The 22566-nt window shown below is 44.7% G+C and overlaps 1 protein-coding gene across 6 annotated transcripts in view; it reads left to right on the forward strand.

Moving 5' to 3' along the window:
• Positions 1-22566, forward strand: part of LOC120958048 (transcription factor AP-2-epsilon) — a 71275-nt gene that overhangs the window by 32529 nt on the left and 16180 nt on the right. For 3 of the 6 annotated variants that reach the window (XM_049609209.1, XM_040380595.2, XM_040380590.2), the window contains one exon: positions 19267-19296. The exons of 2 other annotated variants lie outside the window; for them this stretch is intronic. In XM_049609209.1, the coding sequence (XP_049465166.1) occupies positions 19267-19296 (30 nt within the window). Of the gene's footprint in view, positions 1-19266; positions 19297-22021; positions 22350-22566 lie in introns of those variants that run through there. One more of the 6 variants, XM_049609210.1, reaches the window with a different exon arrangement.

The raw sequence follows: 22566 nt of genomic DNA on the forward strand, positions 1-22566 counted from the left end.
GGCGATCAAGTAGCGTTAAGAGATCAGGAAGGAGTAGCCTCTCGCCCCCCAAAAAAAGAGCTAAAATAAAACGAATCTTGCAAGTAATCCGAGCTACGTCAATCATTCAAGATTACTGAATTAATTATTGCTCCCTCTCGCTCGCTCGTACGCGTCAACCTTCCCGGTCGAAGCGTGGAAGCATTGTTTTCTACTCCACTTTGACGAGCCCTTTTAACCGGGAGCCCATGCCCCTACCTACTACCCGCCGCTGTCGATCACACGCAACTATCCCTTTCGGAAATCGATCGCTACTCGCTGGATCAACTACGCGCTGACCCAATTTCTGATGGAGCATTACAGAATACACTACTGGCAGAAGCAGGGGGTCTAAGCAAACGCACCACGCCGGTCATGTAGGTTGTGCTGCCTTGGTTGGAGAGGATAAAGACAGAGGATCGTTGTGTGGCGTTTGTTTTAATTTGTTCGACAACCGAACCGAACCCGAGGGATTGTTGTACGCTTTATCAAAACATTGTAGGTACGCGCTGGTGTTTCAAAACTATTTTGTTTATCCCCTTTTCCACTACCAAGCTTGCGATGGAGTTTCATGTTTCTACGATCGCGCGACACTTGTTCCCCGTTCGCGTGATGATCATGCAGCTTCAACACGATTTGTAGCAAACCGTTAAACAATTTGCTTGCCTGCTAGCAACCAGCCAAAGCACGATTCGTACCAACCATGATCGGAGCGTGCGGCAAACGGAAAATTGTCCCGATCGCGCTCGCAAAACATTCTTCAAAACTTTTCCCCTCAACTATGCATAAATTAATACCGCCAAACGCGTCGCGTGAGTTTCGCTCGAGTGCGGCTCGAGAACGAAACCGAACATGCCAAAACACTTGTTCTCGGCGCGGCGCGGTTTTTTCTTTCCTTTCTTCCTTTGGGATGTGCTCGGGCCCGGGGCCACTTTGCTTTCATCATTGGATCTTTCTTTTTGGCAACACTTTGCTTTGCGCCTCCTCCGCTCCCCATGTCCGACCCTGCTGTCCGTTTCCGTGTGTAGGGAAACTATCGACACACTGTTTCGTGAGGACAGGAAACCTTTTTTTTTGTTTGTTGGCGTTGGTTTGCTTCCGTTTTCTTCCACCGTTTTGAGTGGACAAACTCTTCCGCTATGGCGAGCAACCATCCGCCAATAAAACAACGCAACGGGGCAACGGGGGAATGGGTGGCAAAATTATGGATCCCACGAAAAGTTTAAAAAAAAACGACAGAACCCAAACCGACAGCGGTCACGAACTTCGCCGGGCTGGAAAAGGAGCCGGAATCCTCCAATTTATGTGGCACCCAACATCATGTCACTCGCCACCGCAGTTAAGCAAGCGACCTATGATGTGGCACGATAATGCTCCTGCCGTTCGCCAATTGGGGAGGGGTGAAGGAAGGAAAGGCATCCACAAACACTCATGTATGCATTTTTGTGCGATCTCTTTTCCGGCGCTCGTTCCTCCAACCCTGCGGGAGCGCATTAATCGCATCCTACGTAGCGGGAGGCGAGATGCAGATTAAACAGTTTTTGGGGGTAATCTCATTACAACAATTTGGTTGCTGCCGTTTCATCCACGCCCCTTGTTCGGTGTATCAGTAACGCTTAGAAAGTGTTGATCATGTACAGCAAAAAAAACAACAATACGCACCATCCATAGGTAGCAAAAACAGTGTACTGGATTGCCAACAACGTCGATATAATCTCAATATTTAAGCTCAACCTCCACCTTTGTGCACATTAGCTGCTATCGGGGTGCAAACTGAGCGAGGCGAAAAGGGCAAATAAATTCCAATAAACACTCAAACGCAAGTCGAACGATCGGTGAATGCGCCTTGCTATTCTTGTTTTCTTTCCGTTCTCTAGAAGTGAAGTGAATAATCCGACAAGAGGCTATCGGCAGGTGAATATGCTTCCGAGCATTTTTGACCAAGATTGTGTGTGTGTATGTTTTTTTTTATGGTTTCTGAAATAACTGTGCCAGAACATTCAAATTAAAAGTGTTGTAAGGCATTAATTTATTGGTTGGGATTTGTCCAATAATTTGTTCCTGCTCTGAATTTCGTTTTGGTGTTTAAATAATACTATGCTCCGAAGTTCATGAGCATTGAAACCTATATTACTCGGATGCTTGGACATGAGAATTCTACTATGCTTCAACATGATAATTGTTTAGAATAGGCTCGTATAGAGTATTGTTTAAATTTTATATCAATGTTTACATGAATTAATGTAAGTCGTTGCTGTTCTTACGCTCAACCGCCAAGTGTCAAACTTCATATAAAAAAACCTGGCGGATATCGTAAAAGCCCCCAATATTTGTTAGTAGACGCGGGGTTGATTTGACTTTTGACATTCGTTTTATGTTTGACAGCTTGCTGTAATCGCAATCACATGACATCTTCCTATTATTGTTATCTCCGTGCACATCGTTACCAAGATCAAAAGTTGACGACAAGTGTCTGACCCAATGTACTCCTCACATCACCGCCCTCGACAACGCTGTCAACGACAACGAACAACCTAGCGCAAGGAAGCAAAAAAAAATTAGGACAACTAAGCGACGAACCCCATGTCCGTTGCGTTGCTATACAAACAAGCACGCCCGGTCGGCTTACGCGATCGCGATCACTCAACTTAAGCCCTTTATCGCACACAGGCGCCGAAAACATCAAACACAGCACACATGTGCCCCGCCAGTTGCTGGTTGGGCCGAAAATTGGACGTAATTTTTATTTCCTTCTCATCGGGTAAATCGGTGCAAAAAAAAAAAAACTGAAGGAAACGATGAAAATCACTGAAACCTCTCCTCAACCCCGATCCACACTGTCCATCCCATTCTGTCGAATTCCACACCGCGGGGCTGCACCGTTCAAGTTCTGCTGACCCAAATTTCAAGTGTCGATTCCGGCGGCTCAATTCTGACCAGCCAGTGCCGCTGGCTGGTTTGCCACCCGGGAAGGGTTTTTGTTTCGCGATCGCGATACCCTTTTGCTTACCCTTGTCCCACAGCTGCGATGTCCACTTGCCTTCCATCGCCGCTCCATGGGATTTTTAATGATGTGAGGTTTTTTTGTTGTTGTTGTTGGTTTGCTTCCTTCCTTCTTCCCGGCGGTGCACAAAACCAAACCAAACAGACAAAAGGTTCCGCTCGAACGGCTCCTCGTTCGCTCGCACAGGTTGCAAATTCTTTTGCTCACAAAATCAGCTGTAAGTGCTAATAAAAATAAAAATGAACACTTGAACCCATTCAAAACAAGGCGACTATACTCACACACAGAGAGAGCTATGAAAAGCTTCGATCGAATGTACAGGTTCTCATCGGTTTGGTCAACCGGGCATGATCGGTTTTTGTGGCCGATCGGTAGAGACAGACGTCGGCGAAAGGGAACAAAAAACTGAAAGGCAGCAAAAGAAAAACGTCAAGTGAAAAATAAAACTGTCAAATCATTTCTCCTTTTGCGATTCCTTGCCCTGCACACACAGCGAGTGAGTGAGAGAGAGAGAGAAAAGCTCCCTCGGAACAAAAGTTATGACAAGCAAAAGGAAGGAATTCCCGAATCTTTGCATGCTGATCCTTGCAATGCGATGAAAAATTTTCGCACAAAACCCCGCATTTTTTTTTTGCCCTCCGGTTCGGGGCCGTACGGTGCAGCTCGTGCCACCGCAGTTGCCGTTGATGGTTCGGGCGCGATACCGTGCCACCGCTGCTGCCGCCGCGCTGTGGCCCATTAATTTGGTGGACTTTTTTATGAAAGAAACAAAAAAAATATATATCGGCTACATCTTTCCGCGCTGTGCAAATAAAGCGAAATAAACAATAAAAATAATTACAAGTTAATAATAATTTATTAACCGTCGGTGCCCGGTGTCCCCGTGTGTTCTTTTGCCGCCTTTTTGCCGCATTTGCCGGAATGCAAGTGCCGTAACGGATTCTCACTCGCAGCGCGGTGTCGGAGGTCGCGGTGTCTCGTCGATGCAACGTGTAGCAGAACGGAAGGAAGGTTACGGGGTGGGATGAGCAAAACGGAATGCAACCAGCTCGCGAAACAAGTGGCCCAGTCATTTTAAGCGACAGTACGTACACACAAAATACAAATGCCAGATTTTATTGGTTCTTTATGGGAGGATGGGGCAATATGGGCAGTCGTTGAGCTTTATTTTTTATTTGAAACGCTATTACTGATTAAAAAATGTTAAAAATACTGGCACGAGCAGTGTTTCATTTTTCAATGAGTATTTTAAATAATTATCTACTCAACCTAATAATTAGGCCTCAAAAAGCTTGCTAAACGACAACACAGTCTACACAGTCTGTTCCCAAGTTACCCGGTTCTTGACTTATGTTTATTCTGAGATACGCGTTTTCTTTTAAATTGACAGATCAATCAGTACAATTTGCTTCAAGAATTGTCCAATGCAGTATAAATTGCTATAAATTGCAGACTGTACATAATTCTGCCTCATTGTAAACCTAACCCCCATTGTTAAATACTATTTTCATGAGACTTCAAATAAAAAATAGCACATCTAATACTACTGGGTCGCATATGGCCCCGTTTTACCGCAAACCTTTTAATTGTACAAACTCGCAGAAAGAAAGAATTTATCATCCCCTTTCTTCTTCTCGCCGTGGAGATTTTCCAATCAGATCTATCACGTGCAGTTTGCAAAACAAGCAAAACATCTCCCAAAGGAAGATCGTTTTGTAAGGACACAAAACACGGCTGTGTTAGCCCACCGGAGCAAGATTTATGAGACATTCTGTTGCTTTTTAAACGTCGCGCAAAAGAGAGACAGAGATAGAGAGTGATCCGGGTGAGAAGAAATTGATTTAAAATGCATACGTAAAAAAGGGATCCCCGCGAGGAGGATCGCCGGATCGGACGTGCCCGATAAATGCTAATTTGTCTTCCGATAGGGCACAAATGTGGGACCGTTTTGTACGCGTGTGACAATTACCATCGGGCACCATCTGGCGGGGTGTTGGGGTTAACCTTTTCCGCCCCGTGTCGGGATGAAGCAGGTGAAGATCACTCGGCACCGGCAAAAAAAAGGGAATTGGTGATTGATTTTCCCACGTTTTTGTGTTTCATGTGGTATTTGCATTGTTTTGGTTCTGTTTTTTTTCTGTGCGCAAAAAAGGCACATAATAAAAGAAGATGATTTCTTTTATCATATAAATTAAGCAATGTTTATCCTTTTTTGGGGTGAGTAGGTTTGGAGTTAAAATGAGCAACTTTTGCTGCGCGAAACAGAGAAAAAATGGGTCAAACAAAACCCTTCCGGCTCGATCAATAGCTTCCCTTAGAAGGGTAAGACGAATGGAGATAAAGTCAAGTAATTGGGTGATCATTTATTTCTTCTCTCTCACCGGGCAAACGAATGAAAACAAACCGATCGGCGCTATGCTTTCGAGCGGTTCAGGGCGATGCGAGATACAGAAAGAGGAAAAGGGAAGGGACTGCTTTCTTTCGTGCCATTAATTGCCCTTGGAAGTAATCGAATACTCTCCCGACCTGCAACGATGATAATGCGTACCTCTTTCAATGGATTCATTTAATGCTCGGAGGTTTTTGAAAAAAACCGAAAAAAAATAACAGCTCACACGCAACAGCACCATTGAACCCTTTTTCCCCAAAACCCTTTCTTCGGGTGGGTATGAAAGCGCTAAGAAATGACACGAACAATCATACCCGTCAATACGAGCATGATCCGATCTGCTTAAGTATGAAGTGATTCCGCCCGAATAGGGATGATGGTCCATGGAGGAACGCATTGAGCTTTTTTGATTTTTGATTGATCTTTCTTCGATGCAGCCCCGGCTCGATTGTGCTTCGAAATATAGGACAGTACGTGTGTGTGTGTGTCTGTATGTAAGAGTTGCATTCTGGAAAGTCTCCCCATTTTTGTGGAGCATTACCGCGATGGTGCACACAGCTCACGGATAAAAGAGCGCTTTTCTTTTGTTAATTCACACGAAGAGAAGAAAAGAGAGTGTGCATTGAGCCCCCTGCAAAGGAGTAGCCAAAGCCCCCGGCTTGGTAGTTGTTGATTGATTAACGTGTAAGCTTCGGTTTTATCACACGCGCGTATTAAAACGGTGCACCGCTAGGCACCGACATTTCGAATCGATAGACTTCAAACGGCGTCAAGTGACGAACCTTCGAATAAAGCGATTTAGCGTTTTTCGAACTACCTTTCAAGTCCATTCAGATAAAGTGACCATTTTTCATCCACCACTCACGACCAAACGGCTGCCGGGGTTCGGGGTTGCGTTGTCCAGCTCCAGCTGACGAAAGCAGGCCCCTCCGGGCTGATGCGTACCCGTGCCAGGACGGAATGTGTTCATCTACTCAACTTAATTACCCGCGATGTTTCGCCGTTCGAACAGCAGAGGTGCGCATAGGTTTGAAGACACACGCATTGGCGTTTTGCGCTGTGTAGTGCGCGCCCGTGTATCGCGTGTTTTTACATCCCGAAAACTGTTTTGTTTTCCTTTAATTGGTGTACAACATACTCACGGTGGGTCCCGCACGAGACAACTATGGCCCGAAAAGAGGGAAAAAACAACCCTCCGCCCTGTCTTAAATCGATCTAAAGTCGTTTCCTTTCGAGACCGAATATCTCGCCACAGCATATTCGCCGGTGAACGGCATCATCGTCGCCCAATTCCTTCGTTTGTCCAGCCAAAAATCAAACCTCCACCGGCTCTACCTGGAATAGAAAAAGTGTTTGAGGAGAAAGAGAGGGGATGGGGTGGACGAGATGGCAAGGGATGCTTCCAGCGCGCGGGGCCGAGGAAACACAAAATGTAGCGTTAGGTAAGGCGCGTTTTTTAATTGCTGACCAGGCTCGCGCTCGCGTTTTGAAGCGAGTGCTGGGAGACTCGTGCGCTCCGGCAGCACACGAACCCTCCCCCCTTTGTTTGGTGGTGCAGCGTTTATATAGAGTAAAGTTTCCGATTCGCTTTAATCATCGCCAATCATGAAACGTTAAACTATCATTCGAAAACTTTTGCCAGCACCGTGCGGCGTCAGCGCATAATTATAGCCATTAACCCAAACCTAGGGTATGCATGTGAGTGTGTTTGTGTTTTTTTTTTGTTTTTTTGGTCGTTGTTTCTATTTTACAAGCAAGGGCTAGTGGCCAGTTCACTTTCCTTCTTCGCTGCTACAGGTCTTTTATTAGCAGTTAAAGACCGACCGAAAGGGACGGGGGAACACGTTTTGGAACTATTAATTTCAACACAATCACAACGCTCCGCAAGAGAAGAGCGCAGAAAACAGCGCACGATGGATTAGTTTTAATCGATTGGAATTGTTTAATGTTACTCTATTACTATTGTGGGTCAATTTGATGAGTTTTGTTTTTATTTCTATTTTGCGATGCGGTTGGCCACGTCTCTACCGTCCATCTGCTGTGCTGTGGGGTTTTCCTCAAAGTGCGTGCGATAAATCATCGTCCAATCAACGTGTGATGTTTTGGGTTGACTTTTGAATGTTGTTTCGTGTTTTTCGAGTGCTTTTAATGTTTCGCTTTAAATGCCTGGTCTATGTTTATGTTTCTATGTGGAGATGGCGGTGTAATACACAAACGCTCATTATTTGTGCTGCTTTTATTTGCTATTCATTTGCTTGCTTCATGATATTTTCATATTGTTTACTGTCCTTTTGTTTTGGTTTGAAATATTTTGATATTCTCTATTTAGGCTCATTATTTTCATTAAATCTTCTTTCAATTTTATTTGTTAAATTTTTTTAATTTGATTATCGATAATTTTGTCGTTTTCAACTACACATTTATACATGTTTTGGGTCCGTTTTACCCATTTCGCATTTTTGTGTTATATTTACTTCATAAAATTCATTATTTGAAAATGATTATTTGAAAATGATTTGAAATGATGAATCAATCATTTAAATTATGTTTTTATCGCCAAATTTCCTATCACATCTGTTCCTGTTTCTTTTCTTTTTTGTTACATTTTTCATCTTCTTTTTTTTGTATGTTTTGTTTGAAGCAAAACAACAACTAGAAACAATAACTTTATCCTTTACCATGATTTTGTTTTTTTTTGTTTAGTTTAGTGTTTTCCACCATTTAAACTTTTGCTATTCTTTTTCATTATATTGTTCGTGAATCATTTCCCCAGGAAAAAAAACCCTTCTCCTTGTACACTATTTCTCAACACTTTGAAGTTGTTTCGCTAATTCAATTCGGGCGACCGGATATTGTTACCAAATTTCACTTACTAATGAGAAAACCGGCAAACAGCCGAAATGGATGCAATTTCCTAATTCAATTGTACCGGTTCAGTTTTTTTTTAAACCCGCCCCATTCTAGCTGAAGGAATGGTTCGGGCCCTACCCTTCGAAGGGTTTGCTGGTCCTCTCTCCTCACGCACACCTTTACACGGCACACCATATGCTCTCTGTACCTTTTAACGTATTCGCAAATGCAAACGTTCTAGCGAGGATTAATTCAGCTCACCTTGAGCATGGCGTCAGACCGTCTAGCCTTGCGAGTTAGTGTGTGTGTGTGTGTGCCTAAGAGAGAACGCCACTTATGCTGCCTCTTTCCCTCTTCATTTCCATCCTTACGCAGTTTGGTGCATTTTTTTGTTGTGGATGTTTTTTTTTGTCATATCAAGACTTTAGTTTGTGTCGCTCCGTTGCTTTAAATTACATTCAAGCTTGCTCGATTTCCGACCCAAGGTAGGACCTTTGCAACAGTAAACTGGGAGGGTAGTGAGTAGCAAAAATACACACACACATAACCTCTCCAGCATACAAAAAACCGGCTTCAAACTGGGTAACATTCTGGGGGAATCGGACAGAACCCCTTCAGCTGTCGGTCGGCTGTGTGCCTTGGGGGCATCAAATTCTGTTTCATTCCCCCTGCCTCTTGCTCATCCCAGAGCCGTCCCAGCAGCTCGCATGCACAGATTAACGCATAGTGGGACGCGCTGACGCTGTTTGCTTAGAGCGACCGGGACGACGGTTTGCTGCCGAAGCATAACTGAAACAAACGCACCTATTGCTAATTGTGCCGAACGCGAAGGGAAGCGTAACCGTTTTGAGCGGTAAGCGAGCGGGGTTTTTGAGCATTCGCTTTGGCTGCTTTAAATGGACGCTCTTTCTGTGTTCGTTTAACTCTGCCCCTTTCATCAAGTGTTCGATGCGCGTGTTTGTGCCCGTAATAAAATATATTGTCCATCTTCGGGGTTCAGGGGTCCGGGACCGGGTCCCATCTTTAATGTGATGATTCGCCGTTGTGCCGTTTTAGACAATCCGCCCATGACGCACACGATCAAACAAATTGCACCTAATGAAGCGCACCTAACCCACAACTGCACAACAAGCCTCCCTTTGCCACCCAAAACCCTGTCCTTATCCTCATGGGCACAGGCCAGATCCTGGCCCGGGGTTGAGATTAGCAATTATTTCGCACACCAAATCTCCCCACCCCGAAACCACATTCCACATTATGCGCGGGTCTCGCGGGAGATTACCGTTTAGAGAAACATTAATCATCCGCGCGCACGTACGCTCGGGTAAGCGCTAGGAAGCGCTCTCTTTACAAAATCCCGTCGGCAGCAGTAGCATGTCGTTTGCGATCGCAGACGCGGATCGCGGAGTGATGGAATTCCTTGTCCTCGGTCAGGCCGCACGATGATGATGATGATGGCGATCGGACTTGTTCACGACCGCCTCGAAAATGACACAAAACTTTTATCATTCACCGTTGCAGTGGTACCACCGCCTGCCCAAAGCAGGTCACTCCCGTGCGCAATCGGTCACGATCGATTCGGTCGCGTAAATCGGCGCGTTTCGGTTTGGTTGAATTTGTCCGCCACCGCCGCCACATAAAATGAGCATTCCAGCATTCCAGCGGTACAGAATTTAATGGGAAGGAATGTTTGTTTCACTCGCAGATGTCGCCCGGGATTACGGGTAGCACACACATTCCACAATGTTTGGATTGTTTTTTGGCAGGTCATCATCCTGCCGCGTGCAATTAGATCGTGGAGAAAGTTCCTGTGCAAGATTGAGGTGAAGTGGGCACAATCTTTCACAACCTTCTTTTTCAGGAGACAAAGACAAAATGGTGTCTGCAATCTGGGTTTGAAATTTAATTAAAAATTTAGAATTCAAAACTATCAAACTAATTTGATATTAAAAAATCATAGAAGTTGTTTTCTCTTTTCTTGTTTTATATGTAATTTTTAGCAATATTATGCATGAAATGAAAATTGTTTTGTCTCTCAAAATACTTAATCTTCAATTTCATAACATTCAACCTTTCGATAAACCACAACAATCTACCGAGCCTCATCTAAACTGAAATAATCTCCCTAGCTCCCTCAGTATCAGCTGATTCCGGTACAGCAAAGCCCTCGCGCAGCAAGAACCAGAAACGTAGCAAAGGTGGAAAGCTTGCCGGAGCGGAAGAAAAATTTAGATATACACAAGCCACAGAGACCTGCACTTTACAGCGCCCCGATTACGCGATGTTTGCGACGCCCCGACGCAAAACTTCAAATAAACTTGCCCACATGATTACTGGCAAGCTGACCATTGCTTGTTGCTCGGGGAGGATATCGGGCTCGCTATCGGCTTAACCTCGTTTCCATTCGAAGCCGCAATCGCAAAAAGGAAAAGAAGCAAAAAATAGACACACACACACATACAGCAACACAGATCGGTTCCCTTTTCCAAGTCGCGTTCGCTAACCGGGTGCTATAAAAGTGCAGTCCCGGGGTCCGGAGAATCTGGACCGGAAACCGCGACAACCTGCGAGCTTTCGGGCTTGGCTACGGGGTACCGAACCGTAAAATAAAACCAAACCGAGCACCAAAAGGGTGGTGGCGCGTGTGCGCACAACATTTATGGCCTCTACGCTCAGAGCCACATAGAGCGGGGTGGGATGATGCTTCCCCAATCATCGGCACCCTTCGAACGGCGATTCGAACGGAAGGCGCGACATCAGCGCGAACTGACTTTTTTTTCTTCTGTCGCTTCTTTCTATCTTTCGGCTCGGATGGTGGTGGAAATTAATAAATTATTTCGCTACGGATTCGAGACTGACACTCTCGTCCCTTCTTTTACTGCCCCCTAATGCTGGGACGGGAATGGGTAGCTAGAAGGTTGAGAGATTATTCGTAAGCTCATTCACAACCAGGTGCTACTATGCACTCATACATCCGCACGAGCCTACAGCACATGGGCATGAATGAAAATCTTTGCTCCAAAATTGAACTAACGTACCAAACGTACCTAAGGGGGGTAGAAAACCTTCAAGAAATGGTCGAAAACGGTTCCCCAGAATGAGCCTTCGGAACAGCTGACCCGAAACTTCATGGCCCAAAACCCTCCCTTTTCCCATTCACAATCTTCAATTTTGGTCCTTCGAACCGGATCGGCTAACGCGTCGCTAGCACGAAAACGTCTCAAAACGACCATCGCAAACGTTCGCGCATGCAAATGAACCTCCATGAGGGAGGAACCGCCGCTGCCACCGGATATCCGATAGCTATTTTTCATGACATTTCTTTGCCGGTATTTCTACGTCCCTCTCCCCTGCCTTGCCTTGTGTGACACTCCGTGGGCTCCGACGCTTCGTTTCTTCTCCGTGGGACATTTCTTGCTTCCTCCGAGAGCGGGACACACAACTTATCAAACGCTCGCTCGATACCTCTCCATCTAAATTGGCCCAACAGCAACCCCTCTCGGCTAATCGATCGAGGAAAGGGGTTAGTTTTGACAGAAAAGTGTTCAAAACGGGATTTTTTTTATTTATGTCAACCCGAGCTGGCCAGGCGGGGAGGCAGTCCCAGCTCGGATCGGAATCGAACGTTATCGATACGTTTCGGTCAAACTGTTGATCAACCGCACACGAAAAAGGGAGAGAGAGAGAGAGTGGGAGATAAAAAAACATAGAAAACAAAAATCGCTGTCAATTAATAAATTAATTGGTCACACATTAACATTCGCATGGGAACGTACCGACCTGTGTCGTGGATCATTTTAAAACGATTCCAGCGCCTGCGATCCGGAAGCCCTACCCCGGCGTGGCAGTGGATGTATCGTTTGGATCGGCGGGATGCGTAAGAATGCGCTGGGAAGCTTGCGACCCCCTATTGTACTGGGGACGATATTTTGACGATCTTTGTCGCATCGGCACGGGGATTGTTTGGGAAGCATTTCAGTGTGTAACCGGAGCCAGGCGTGGTAAGATGATGCAGTTGAAATGGGAATCCTTCCGTGTTTGAGGAACTATGTCGATGATGCCGTGGAGAGATGGTGAGATATATGGAGAGGAAGAGGGAGTGAAAGAGATTGTTACTGTTAAAGGTGTAAGCTTCTGGAATTATAAAGTTGATGACATTCAAACAGTAGCGCGGGAGTCATAGGAGCTTTCAGCAAAGCAAGTCTACTTAAATTACCTTAAAATACCAATACAAAACATGTTATCAGTATAAAAAGCATATTGATGAATTTGTTTTTTTTTTAAATTGAAATTAATGTAATAATTTTCAATCATTAAACAAATACTTTTTAATTCTTTGTTTTTATCTTTCTATTTCTCTCCTTCATTGTTTGTTTTCAACTTTTAAAGTCTTTTTTGATGCTGTAACTTTGTTCGTATTACACACCCTTTTTATCACATTGATTGCTCTGTGATTTACTTTAGCTGAAGAAATGAATTTTATTTTGTTACGCTTTTCTTGTTACGGATCAAAATACAATATTTTCTGTACGTTGGACACATTTTACATATTTTGCGTTACTTACAATCGAAAAAACTATACAATTATACTAATAATTGGACAAAATATTCCAGGGACAGAAACAAATTAGCCAGATAAAACTAAAAGCTCGCATTCTTTTCATACATAATGGATAATTTACATAGTTGGTAGTTTATTTAAGTCTGTTCCCGAGATACGCAGTTTTACTTAATTTGACAAATCAAATGTCAAATCAGTATATTTGCTTCAAGAATTTTCCAATGCAGTATAATTGGCATTCTCCTCAATCCACTTAGAATTCAGAAATATCAGCATTTTCTGCACAAATTATATAAAATTATTGATAAAGTGTTTAAAAGTACTATATTTAATTTAAAAAAAAATCATTTGTAGCATTTGTATTTTAGACGAAAAAGCTTTCGGGTTAATTTGCGGATTGCTCGGGAATGTACATTAAATAAGAAACGAAAACAAGATACAAAGGCAAGATAAAAACGATTAAAAAGTCAGATAATTATAATGATTGCATTGATAATCTTTAAAATTTTAATGTAAACTGTACGAATTATAAGATTAATCAATCAAAGGAAAAATTAAGCGAAATACTAAAAAAACTAAAATAAATAAACATATAAATAGGACAGTAACCATTTATTGTACGATCCTCGCTTTAGCATTAGGTTATAAAAAATATTCGTCATCTCACTCTGGCAAATCGTCTCCACCACAGGAAACATCCATCAATAGATACAGATTTGTGGCTAGAGATGAAATATTTTAATTAAACCATCTTCCACGGACACACTTTCACGTGTTCTCGAATCGACGTGCCGCATACCTTACTGCATAACCCCAAAACCTTTCAATACCTTTTTTCCCTGCCGTGCTGCCGTTGCGCGCCTTTGGAAGCGTTGAAATTAATTACACATCCTAACTGCTTCGGATGGCGATTTTTCAATCAGCAGCCGGGAGTGCTACGAAAATCCGTCAAATCTGGCGCTCTGGCACTGGCTCCTTCTCGCTTCGGCTTCTCCGCTGGGGTTTGGGGAAAAACTCATCGCCAGCCAGGGTGAAGGGCATCCAACATGAAGGGGGGGCGAGCTTTGGAAGCGAAAGGAGGGAAGCGGTTCGTGTTCGATTCGGTCACCCCCGAGCACAGGCTTGACCTGGGCATTTCAACTCCTTTCCCCGAAAGATCGATTTTAACACGGCATTGGGGCGCAACAAACCCGAAAAAACACTCACTCCCCGAATGATTAATGATGGAATTGTATCAAACATGATTTATATTCAAATCTGGAAATGGACTTACGGTTGATTTGCTTTTCAGGGGGTGGTGGTGGTGGTATTTTTCGGGGAGCTCAACGAGACGCCGCTGCTGCTCGATCTCGCATTATCTTTGCTCATGTCACCATCGCTAAGGTGCGCAGGCGCGCGCCCAAGTCGACGACGCAGACGACGACGGCAGCGATGATGATGATGATGATGATGATGATGATGCGAGCATATTTTCCCCCTCAGCTCGGTTTTCGGAGGCGCGAGTGCGCGCGTGTCTAGCCACCGGGGTGGAGTGTCTTCGGGAGGCGAACTATGTTTCAATTTATTTCACTTTGTACAGGGCTTGATTTTTCGTTTTACTTTTTTCTGTTCGTCCCCACTGCACTGCACTGGGCCATCCAGTCTGGGCCGAGGTCGGTCCAAATAAATTGGACGATCAAACGGCCACCAAAACGGCCAAAGAAGTCATCAATCGGTGGCGTCGATGTTGTCTGTCGCTGAATGCGTGTGTGAGTTTTTTTTTTTGGACACACCGATCATGGCGCAGTGCGGTCGTGGCCGAGAATTCTCCCCGAAAGCTCCAAACCGGGGACGACGACCGTGCAGGAATCGGTGGGATAAAGTTTTCATTTTATGTTTCGCTCTTTCTGCTCACTTTGCTTAGTAGTTGCGCACGATTCGATTCGATCAATCTATTGCTGTTGGCTGGCAGCTTGTTCATGCCTCGTCCCTCGCTGCTCGGGTCTAATCGTCAGCGGACCTTGTTTGTTCCCGAAAAAAACAACCCCAAAGGCCCCCGGGATGCGGCCGCGGCTCGCTGCTCCGTCGATGATCAAATTAAGTTATTATCCTCTACAAACGAGATTGTTAATGCGTTTTTTGATCGCACGCCACGGGAGCAACAGGTCCCGCCGCAGCAACGAGCACCCTTTGGAAGGTGATTTTGTACCACGACTTTTCACGTTCAACCATTTTATTGACACGCCCGAACTCTCTGCCCCAACGGAAAGGGGGCGATTGCAGAGAAGGACACAGTTAGGCGTGTGCCAGGATAAGCATGTCCAGCACCAAGCATATTTGCGTCATTTATCAAGAGCAGCTTAATAAAGCCGGGGCGCAACGCTTCGGGGCACAAAAGCACATGTTTGGCTTGAACCTTTTGCCTAACGGAGCTTCGGAAAGAGTAGTGTGACATTTAAGGCTTTATTTTTGATTTTTTTTTCGGTAGCCCCCTCTTTTTATTATTTACTTTTACTCCTTTCTTCTCTCTCTCACGAGTGTGTTACTCGCAGGAGATTAATTGTTTCACACGCTTCGCTTTGCTTCTCGCCCAAGCACTTGCTCGTCTAGCAGCAGCAGCAGCAGCAGCAACAACACCACCTATTGCCTTTAAAACGCTATTAACATAAACTTGTTCGCTATGTTACGCGGATGCGTTCTCCCGTCCCCCTCCCCCCCTCTTCGTCCGATGCGTCCGATTGACTGAAGAAGCCACCCTGGCCGCTTAATTATCAACCTGCCGTGGCTTCGGTCCAATCACGCAAAGGAAGCATAAACAATGCCGGACCGACCTGGGCTGGCGTGCCACTGGGTGGCCACGATGTTACGAACTGATTTCGGTGTATCTCTCTCTCTGTATGGCCTGCTAGGCTAGGCTTGCGGAGTGAAATTTACGAGTGGGAAAAATCGATTGCACCACAATCGCGCACCACTGGGACTGGGAGTTGGTTGTTTTTTTCGACAGAAGAAATCGCGGGAGCAGGAGGCAAAAGCACAATTTATGGACCCGATTCGGTTCCCCCGAGCAGACGAGGTCTCTCATCTAAAAAAGCAAGATTTATTTGGCACCAACTCATTTAGCACTCTAAATCTAAGGCCGAAGAAACAATCGTTAATCCAGCAGCCTGGCACGGTTGGTTCATTTAAAAATCGCGCATATCCTCGCGTAGATTTTTCGCTCGTGACCTACGACATTTATCCAGTGTCGTCGCTGTGTGCTTGAAGAAGCTCTAATCACGCACGCTCCCACAGTGCAAATATTCAATTTCATCGGCCCAGTTACCAAATGGACTCGAGGCAAATTATGACTAATGTGCGGGATGATATTTCACCAACATCCTCTCAGATGGAAAAAATGGGGAAGCGAAATGTAACGGATTCGCGCCTCTTCAGTTTCAAAATGGGCCCACGAGTGAATTGATTTTACAATTAATTTTAATCAAAACATGCCATTTCCCGTTCCGGATAGAAGTTTGGGATAGTGTCTGGGACGGTTCGTTTGTTTTGTGTTTCGTAGCGAAATTTATCAAAACCTAAAAAGGGGCAGTTTCGGCACAATTTTCTTTCTTTTTTTTATTTTTGGAGATTATACAAATATTCCCACGGTTAGTCTTTTTGACATTTTTTAATTCATTATTTGTATGAAAATCACACATCAGATTGTTTTTTTTTAATTTCTATCAAAATGGTTGTGTGTTTTGCTATCGCAAGAATTTTGTTAGTTTTATTGTATTCGATATTTGTGTAAAAACTGTCATTTTTGACAATTGTTTTAATTATTTGCCGGATAGATGACTAGTTTAATGAGAGTTTATAGTAACACAAATCTAAATGCTTAAAATCGCAGGGATAGTTTAATTATTCACTACAATAGACTCGATCATCACTTAACGATAAAGATCACCTAGAGTTTGACACATAAAATTATTCTTTTTTTATTGCGAAACTGCTTAAAAAGATAAACAATCGATACCAAGGATGCATTTTTAAATGTTAATTAAAACACTCTTAATATTGTCTTTAAAAAAATCACTAAATTATGATAGCGATCAGTATGAGTGTAACCATTGTACGGATATTTAGACAGAAAATAGAAACACCTATCAACACTTCTTTCACAACAGAGTTTCGAATGGTTTGATATTAACGAACAATCTTGCCGTCTTGAATAAACTGTATTTTTTACTACCATCTACAAAACAGCACTCAAAACATTAAGCTATATTTGAAAACGTGTAATACTTTCACAGTAAATGTTTAAAATAATTAACTACGGATATCTTAAAAGCAAACCGATGTTATGTAACCGTTTTGCTATAGAAACATTTAGCTCTAATCCCTCATGTTTCTGGCCAACAGTCCAAATTTCCCAACTAATTTGCAATACTTATTGCCCGTGGCTAACAGCATCCCACTTACTATCGACCCGAAACAAACACCTGCCGAGTTGTGCTACAAACCGTATCGTAAAATGAGCACGATAAGCCCACCGTCAAAAAGCTCCTTAAAATCTGATCGCACTTTCAACCCCACAACCATCACACAACCAACCCACACCACTGGATGGAGCAGCCTAGATGTGTTCCATCATCTCCTAGCGCCCAGCCGAACGTTACCTTTATCTTCGACAATTTATCGAACCGTTTAACGCTGAGCGAGTTCGTTTCGAAGAGCGTGTATGTGTGTCTGGTTTTGCTAAAACGCTCTAAACGCAGCGATGAAAATTAATGTTACCTTTTAGCCTCACGCGTCCATCGTAAAGGTGCGTTTATGATTCGTGTTGTACGGCAGCACCTGGAAGCCCTTTAACCTGTAGCCAAATGTTTAGTTTTAGCTCCATATGATGGGAGATTGTACGTGGTCCGTTGGCGTATACATTCAGCTCAGTAAACCAACAAGATCAGATCTCCCCTTTTTCTCTATGGAGAACTGGCACAAGAAAGAGCCGGAATCTAACCATACATTTCGCGTCCTCACATTGAAAACAACAAAACGAGATCTTCTTCGATTGATAGCGAGTCAGCTAACCCACGGGACACTGTCGATCTTGCCGCGCCCCCGCCCCCCAGCCCGATCGGTCACATTTTTCACCCACAAAAACGGGAAATTTATTGGTCATCAGCCACCGCCCGCCTGCTAGCACCAAAAACCCATCCCATCCCAGTCGTGGAAGTCGTGTGTCTTCCAAACGGCTTCCGAAATACAGCCCACAAATTCCGACGGCGAACGGTGAAACGCCTTATCTCAGGCGCGCGCGCGCGTGTTCGTTTTGGAGCGTGTGTGTGTGTAAAATTGTCTTTAAAATTACAGCCCAATCTCCGTGTGCTCCAAGATGTTGTCCTCTTAAGCTGAGAGGGTTGTAAAAAAACGCGCGCTACTACAAAAGCCTTTTTATTGAACAGTAATCCATCATTTTAATGGCTTCCTCTCGGTTGGGCCATCGATCGTCCCGGATAGATCCTGCCGATTTGCACGGCACTTTGGCCCGCGGAGCATTGAAGGGGGAAGTTGGACGATGATGCAGAGGATAGCTGATGAGACACCGGTACCATCTTACTGGAATAACACTTTCCACAAAACGCTGAAAGAGTTGAAAGAGGCGCGAGCAAACGTAAAGGCACATACTTGGACTTATCTGCTAATCTAAATAGTCCTTCGCTAGAGCATCCTTCCCTTTGGTTGGTGGGGTAGTTTTACAAAGCATTACACTCACCCTCCTCCTGCCTTGAATGAGTCATTTTTCACCACATCGAAGAAGGGAATAAAGCATGCCCGAGACATGTGAAAATAAATAACTTACAAATACACCGGTGAATACACCATTGACAAGCGAGACGGGACATAATTCTAAACACCAAAGCGCCACCGCTCCGTTATCATCAACCTGTATGGTCGTCCGGTTCGACCGGCACAAAAAAAACGAAGAACATTATTCATGGCTAGAAGGATTTGAAGCATTCAGCTTGGCGCTTCTTTCCGGTGGCCACAGCGCACTCTTGCCTCCGCTTCCGCAGCGCTTTCTTTAGGTCCTTTGCCGGAAATGACCTTTTTGGCTGTGCAAAGTGTGAAGTGAAGACGAACACGTAACGAACACCATTGAACACCAGGAAGTGTTATCGTGAACACCTTCTAACACTGTCGAAAGGACATCCCGAGAAAGGAATTTTCAAATTTTTTTTGTCCGTCTTTTTTTGCTTAGTTTACCAAAAGACATCGACGAACCTTTAAGCAGCTACTAAGCAGCGGTCAAGCAACACATCTAGAAATTATTACTATACGTCTAACTTACAACAAAAAAAAAAACAAAACAATAAAACTTAACCCAAAACCGTAGCTAGATGCATTTGAAGCAGACCCAGATATCGAACAGAAAACACAATATGCTGAAATGCTCTTCTCTTCTCTTTTTTCTCTTTCTAATTCCAGACACTCACACCGTCCCTACAATCACAGCTGGTAATTGAATTAATTAGCTCCATTTAATGGTACCCTCCCTTACGCTTCCCTCCTTCCCGCCACCACCATTGTTGTGCGAGCGACCATTTTTGATCATATGTACACAAGGCTACACCATGGCTGGCTACTACTACTACTACCTACTACCTTCTACTCCTGTTTGCCCCTTCTCGCATGTACAGTCTGTGTCATCACGCAGCAACTGATTTGTGCTTCCCTTTTTTTCTTGTTTTTTTTCTTTGCTTGCTTTAAACATTTTTACCCCTTTATTCTCTTTCTCTCTTTCTTTTGCTCCGTTTTTTGCAACTGTCAGTTTCATCTTGATGAGTAATACGCAAACACAAACATGCTGTATGTTTATCCTTCTTCTTTCTGGTTGTAGTTTTTCCGCTTCCTTTTATACTTTTCCATTTTTGTCCTGTTTTTTTTTTCATCTCTTGCATCTTCCCCTACTCTCTTTTCACTGCTATACTGTACCGCTGAATGGAAAAAGTTGACACGCAGTGTACGTCACCGTTAACCCCTCACCGCACACAGTGTGCTGGGTGCATCTTTTTGCCAACGCTCAGGACCACCTTTCCAGGGTTTGGCTCCTCCTCCTATCCTGTCCAAAAAAAACGGCTGCCGCGGGTTTTTGCTTCCTTGCGATTGCGATTGAACCTTCTGCCAACCCCCTCTGCAGCCAACGACAAAACCGGTCACCTAGGGACCTCGGAAAGAACAATGTATGTGTGCACATATGTGCATGTGTGTGTGCACGTACTAGTACCGAGTTTCGGTACTCGCTGCTGGAGGGAAATATGTGTGCAATGCCTTCAGGGGAAATGCCGGCGACCGGAACACAGGAACAGGAACGCAGCAACATATTTTCCATTCCATTTTGCCCGATTCCATTGTGTAACACGGTGTCGATCATCAAGGAACAGATGTTCTGCATTAATTGTGCATAAGTGTGATGATATAACATCGATTATTCAATTGCAAAACAAAATGGGAAGCCATTTTCGCGTGAGATCGGTTTTATTACAATGAATTAATGGTTTTGGCGCGGAGCAGCTTTAAAGTAGCTCTTATGAAGCGTCCAAGCTGTAATGGCGCTGCTAAGCAGCTTCAGCTCAAGAAACGATTATTTCTAATGACGAATTTTGGACACTCTTTTTCTAAAAATTCTGTAACTAAACGAAAGCAGCAGGTGTAACCGAACCCAAACTTCCACTTTCCAATGCGCTGCAAAACCCATTTCCCAGTAATGCGCTCGCGCCCGCAGCCTAATCGCGTTCTGTGTGCGTTTTCCCTTCCCTAACGTTATCTAACGCCTTTTGCCTTCTCGCAGCCCTTCCGCCTGTGCAAGGCGGCTCAACCTCATTATCGGAGCCGACCGCACTATCCGAAACCCGTAGCGCGTCTGGGTGAAAAATGAGCCGCCACCACCAGAGCCTGGGTCAAACCCTGCCCTGGGTGCTGCCCCAGCCCTCCATTTGCGGATCCTCCATTAACCCACAATTATATTCGCATTCATCAGGGCGAACCATGGCGGTCGGTTTTGCAAAGCGCAATTAAACACGCAGCCCCTGGATGAAGCCCCTTTGCGAAAGGACCGGAATTTTTTTTCGGACTTTGCGGATTTTTGCCTGCGTGCGTTGTTCCGTTTTTGTTGTGGTCGTCGATTCTTGGCCGTGGAATTGTGAAGAGCGGCCGGTCACGAAGGAGTTTGACGTTGGGAAATACACAAACGAATGCATACACCTGTAGCTTTCTCTTCGTGTTGGCAAGATGCTCCGGAGATCGCTATTTTCTCCTGAGGATCAGATCAGTGTCAGGCCTCGGAACGTTGCGAACATGGGGCAAAAGTATCTTATAAATAAAATCATGATTGCGCTTATGAAAATTCGCATTGGACGATCACTTTCGACAGTAATAGATCACGTCATTGAAAACTGCGACTGTTCGATGAACGTCTAAATTCTTGTTGAATTCCCTTACCTTAGCAAAGCTCAATAAACTACGTAAACCACAAAGAATTGCGAACCAACCTTACGCACATAAATCTGCTAGAAAGTGATCATTATTAATTGGTAAATTATGAGCCACATTCCTAACATACCACATGCTGCTGCCGCAGCGGAACAGAACGGAACCAAAAACAAAACAACAAACAAAAAATCGAAACAAAATCCTGGAATGCAGAAGCAATTTCTGGGCGCTTGCTTTATTGCAGGTTCTGCCTGTTGCGCCGTTCGCCTCATCAGCATAATTTCAGCAGCTCAGGTCTCTTCCATCACGGGCGAAACACAGAGCACACACATGAACTAAAATGCTTTCTGCGTGTCTTTCCGGGAGTTTGCTCGCAGGCGCACTCTCGCACTGTGGCACTTCCTTCCCCCGAAGGAGTATGTCCTTTGGCCAGTGGCCTGTCGTTTCGCGCGAGAGTCAACACACTCTCCAGAAAAAAGGTAAAGAATCCCCCAATGCTTGAATGCTCCAAAAACCACGCGCGTCCCAAACGGTGGAGAGGGATATTGGGCTGAAAATGTGCGCCCTCTCGAAGAGGAGGCAGCACACAAGGGCACACAAGCGGGAAAAACTGCAACTGAGGATTGGGTGACCGGGTTTTGCCACTTTGGCGGCTGCGGGCAGAAAGAGAAGCAGTCGAATCAACCCCAGAAGAGAAAAAAGGAAATGTCAAGGCAGCTTTCCTTCCGAGCCGACCGAGCCGAGTGCGTGTGTGTGGTAGGGATGGGACTTGGCAGGCAAAAGAGAGAATGACAGAGAGCGATAAAGATGGAAGCATACATTTTGAGCATAATTTGTGAGTGAGAGTGAGCATAGCAAAGAGCTAGAAAGCTACGGGCAACGGCTGTGACGCACGCGAGAAGGAGAAGGAAGTCAACGACGACGACGACGACAACAGCGAGGGGAAAACAGGCGCACGACGCGATGAAGGGGCCCAAACAAATCGTCGCTACCGATTTTATGCTCAGTTTGCGTTAGATCCCCCGGCTGTTATGATTGATTGGGGATGCTGCTTGGCTCGCTAGTGGATGATGTCCTGAGTAAGGATACGGGCGGGGCTGCGGGAAAAGCACACAGTGTGTCGCGATCGTGTGTGGAATTCCGGGGGAGGAGAGGAGCGTGCTTGTGACGATGATTGTTTTAAGAAAATAGTGAATTTAATGCATACGAAAATTGTGAAAAGATCTGCTTGAAAATCGATCCCATACGATTTCTTCCTCTTGCAAGTGTGTGATTGCGTATTTCTATCGAAAAGAT

Source organism: Anopheles coluzzii, chromosome 3, assembly GCF_943734685.1.
Source record: "Anopheles coluzzii chromosome 3, AcolN3, whole genome shotgun sequence".
Taxonomy (NCBI): Eukaryota; Metazoa; Arthropoda; class Insecta; order Diptera; family Culicidae; genus Anopheles; species Anopheles coluzzii.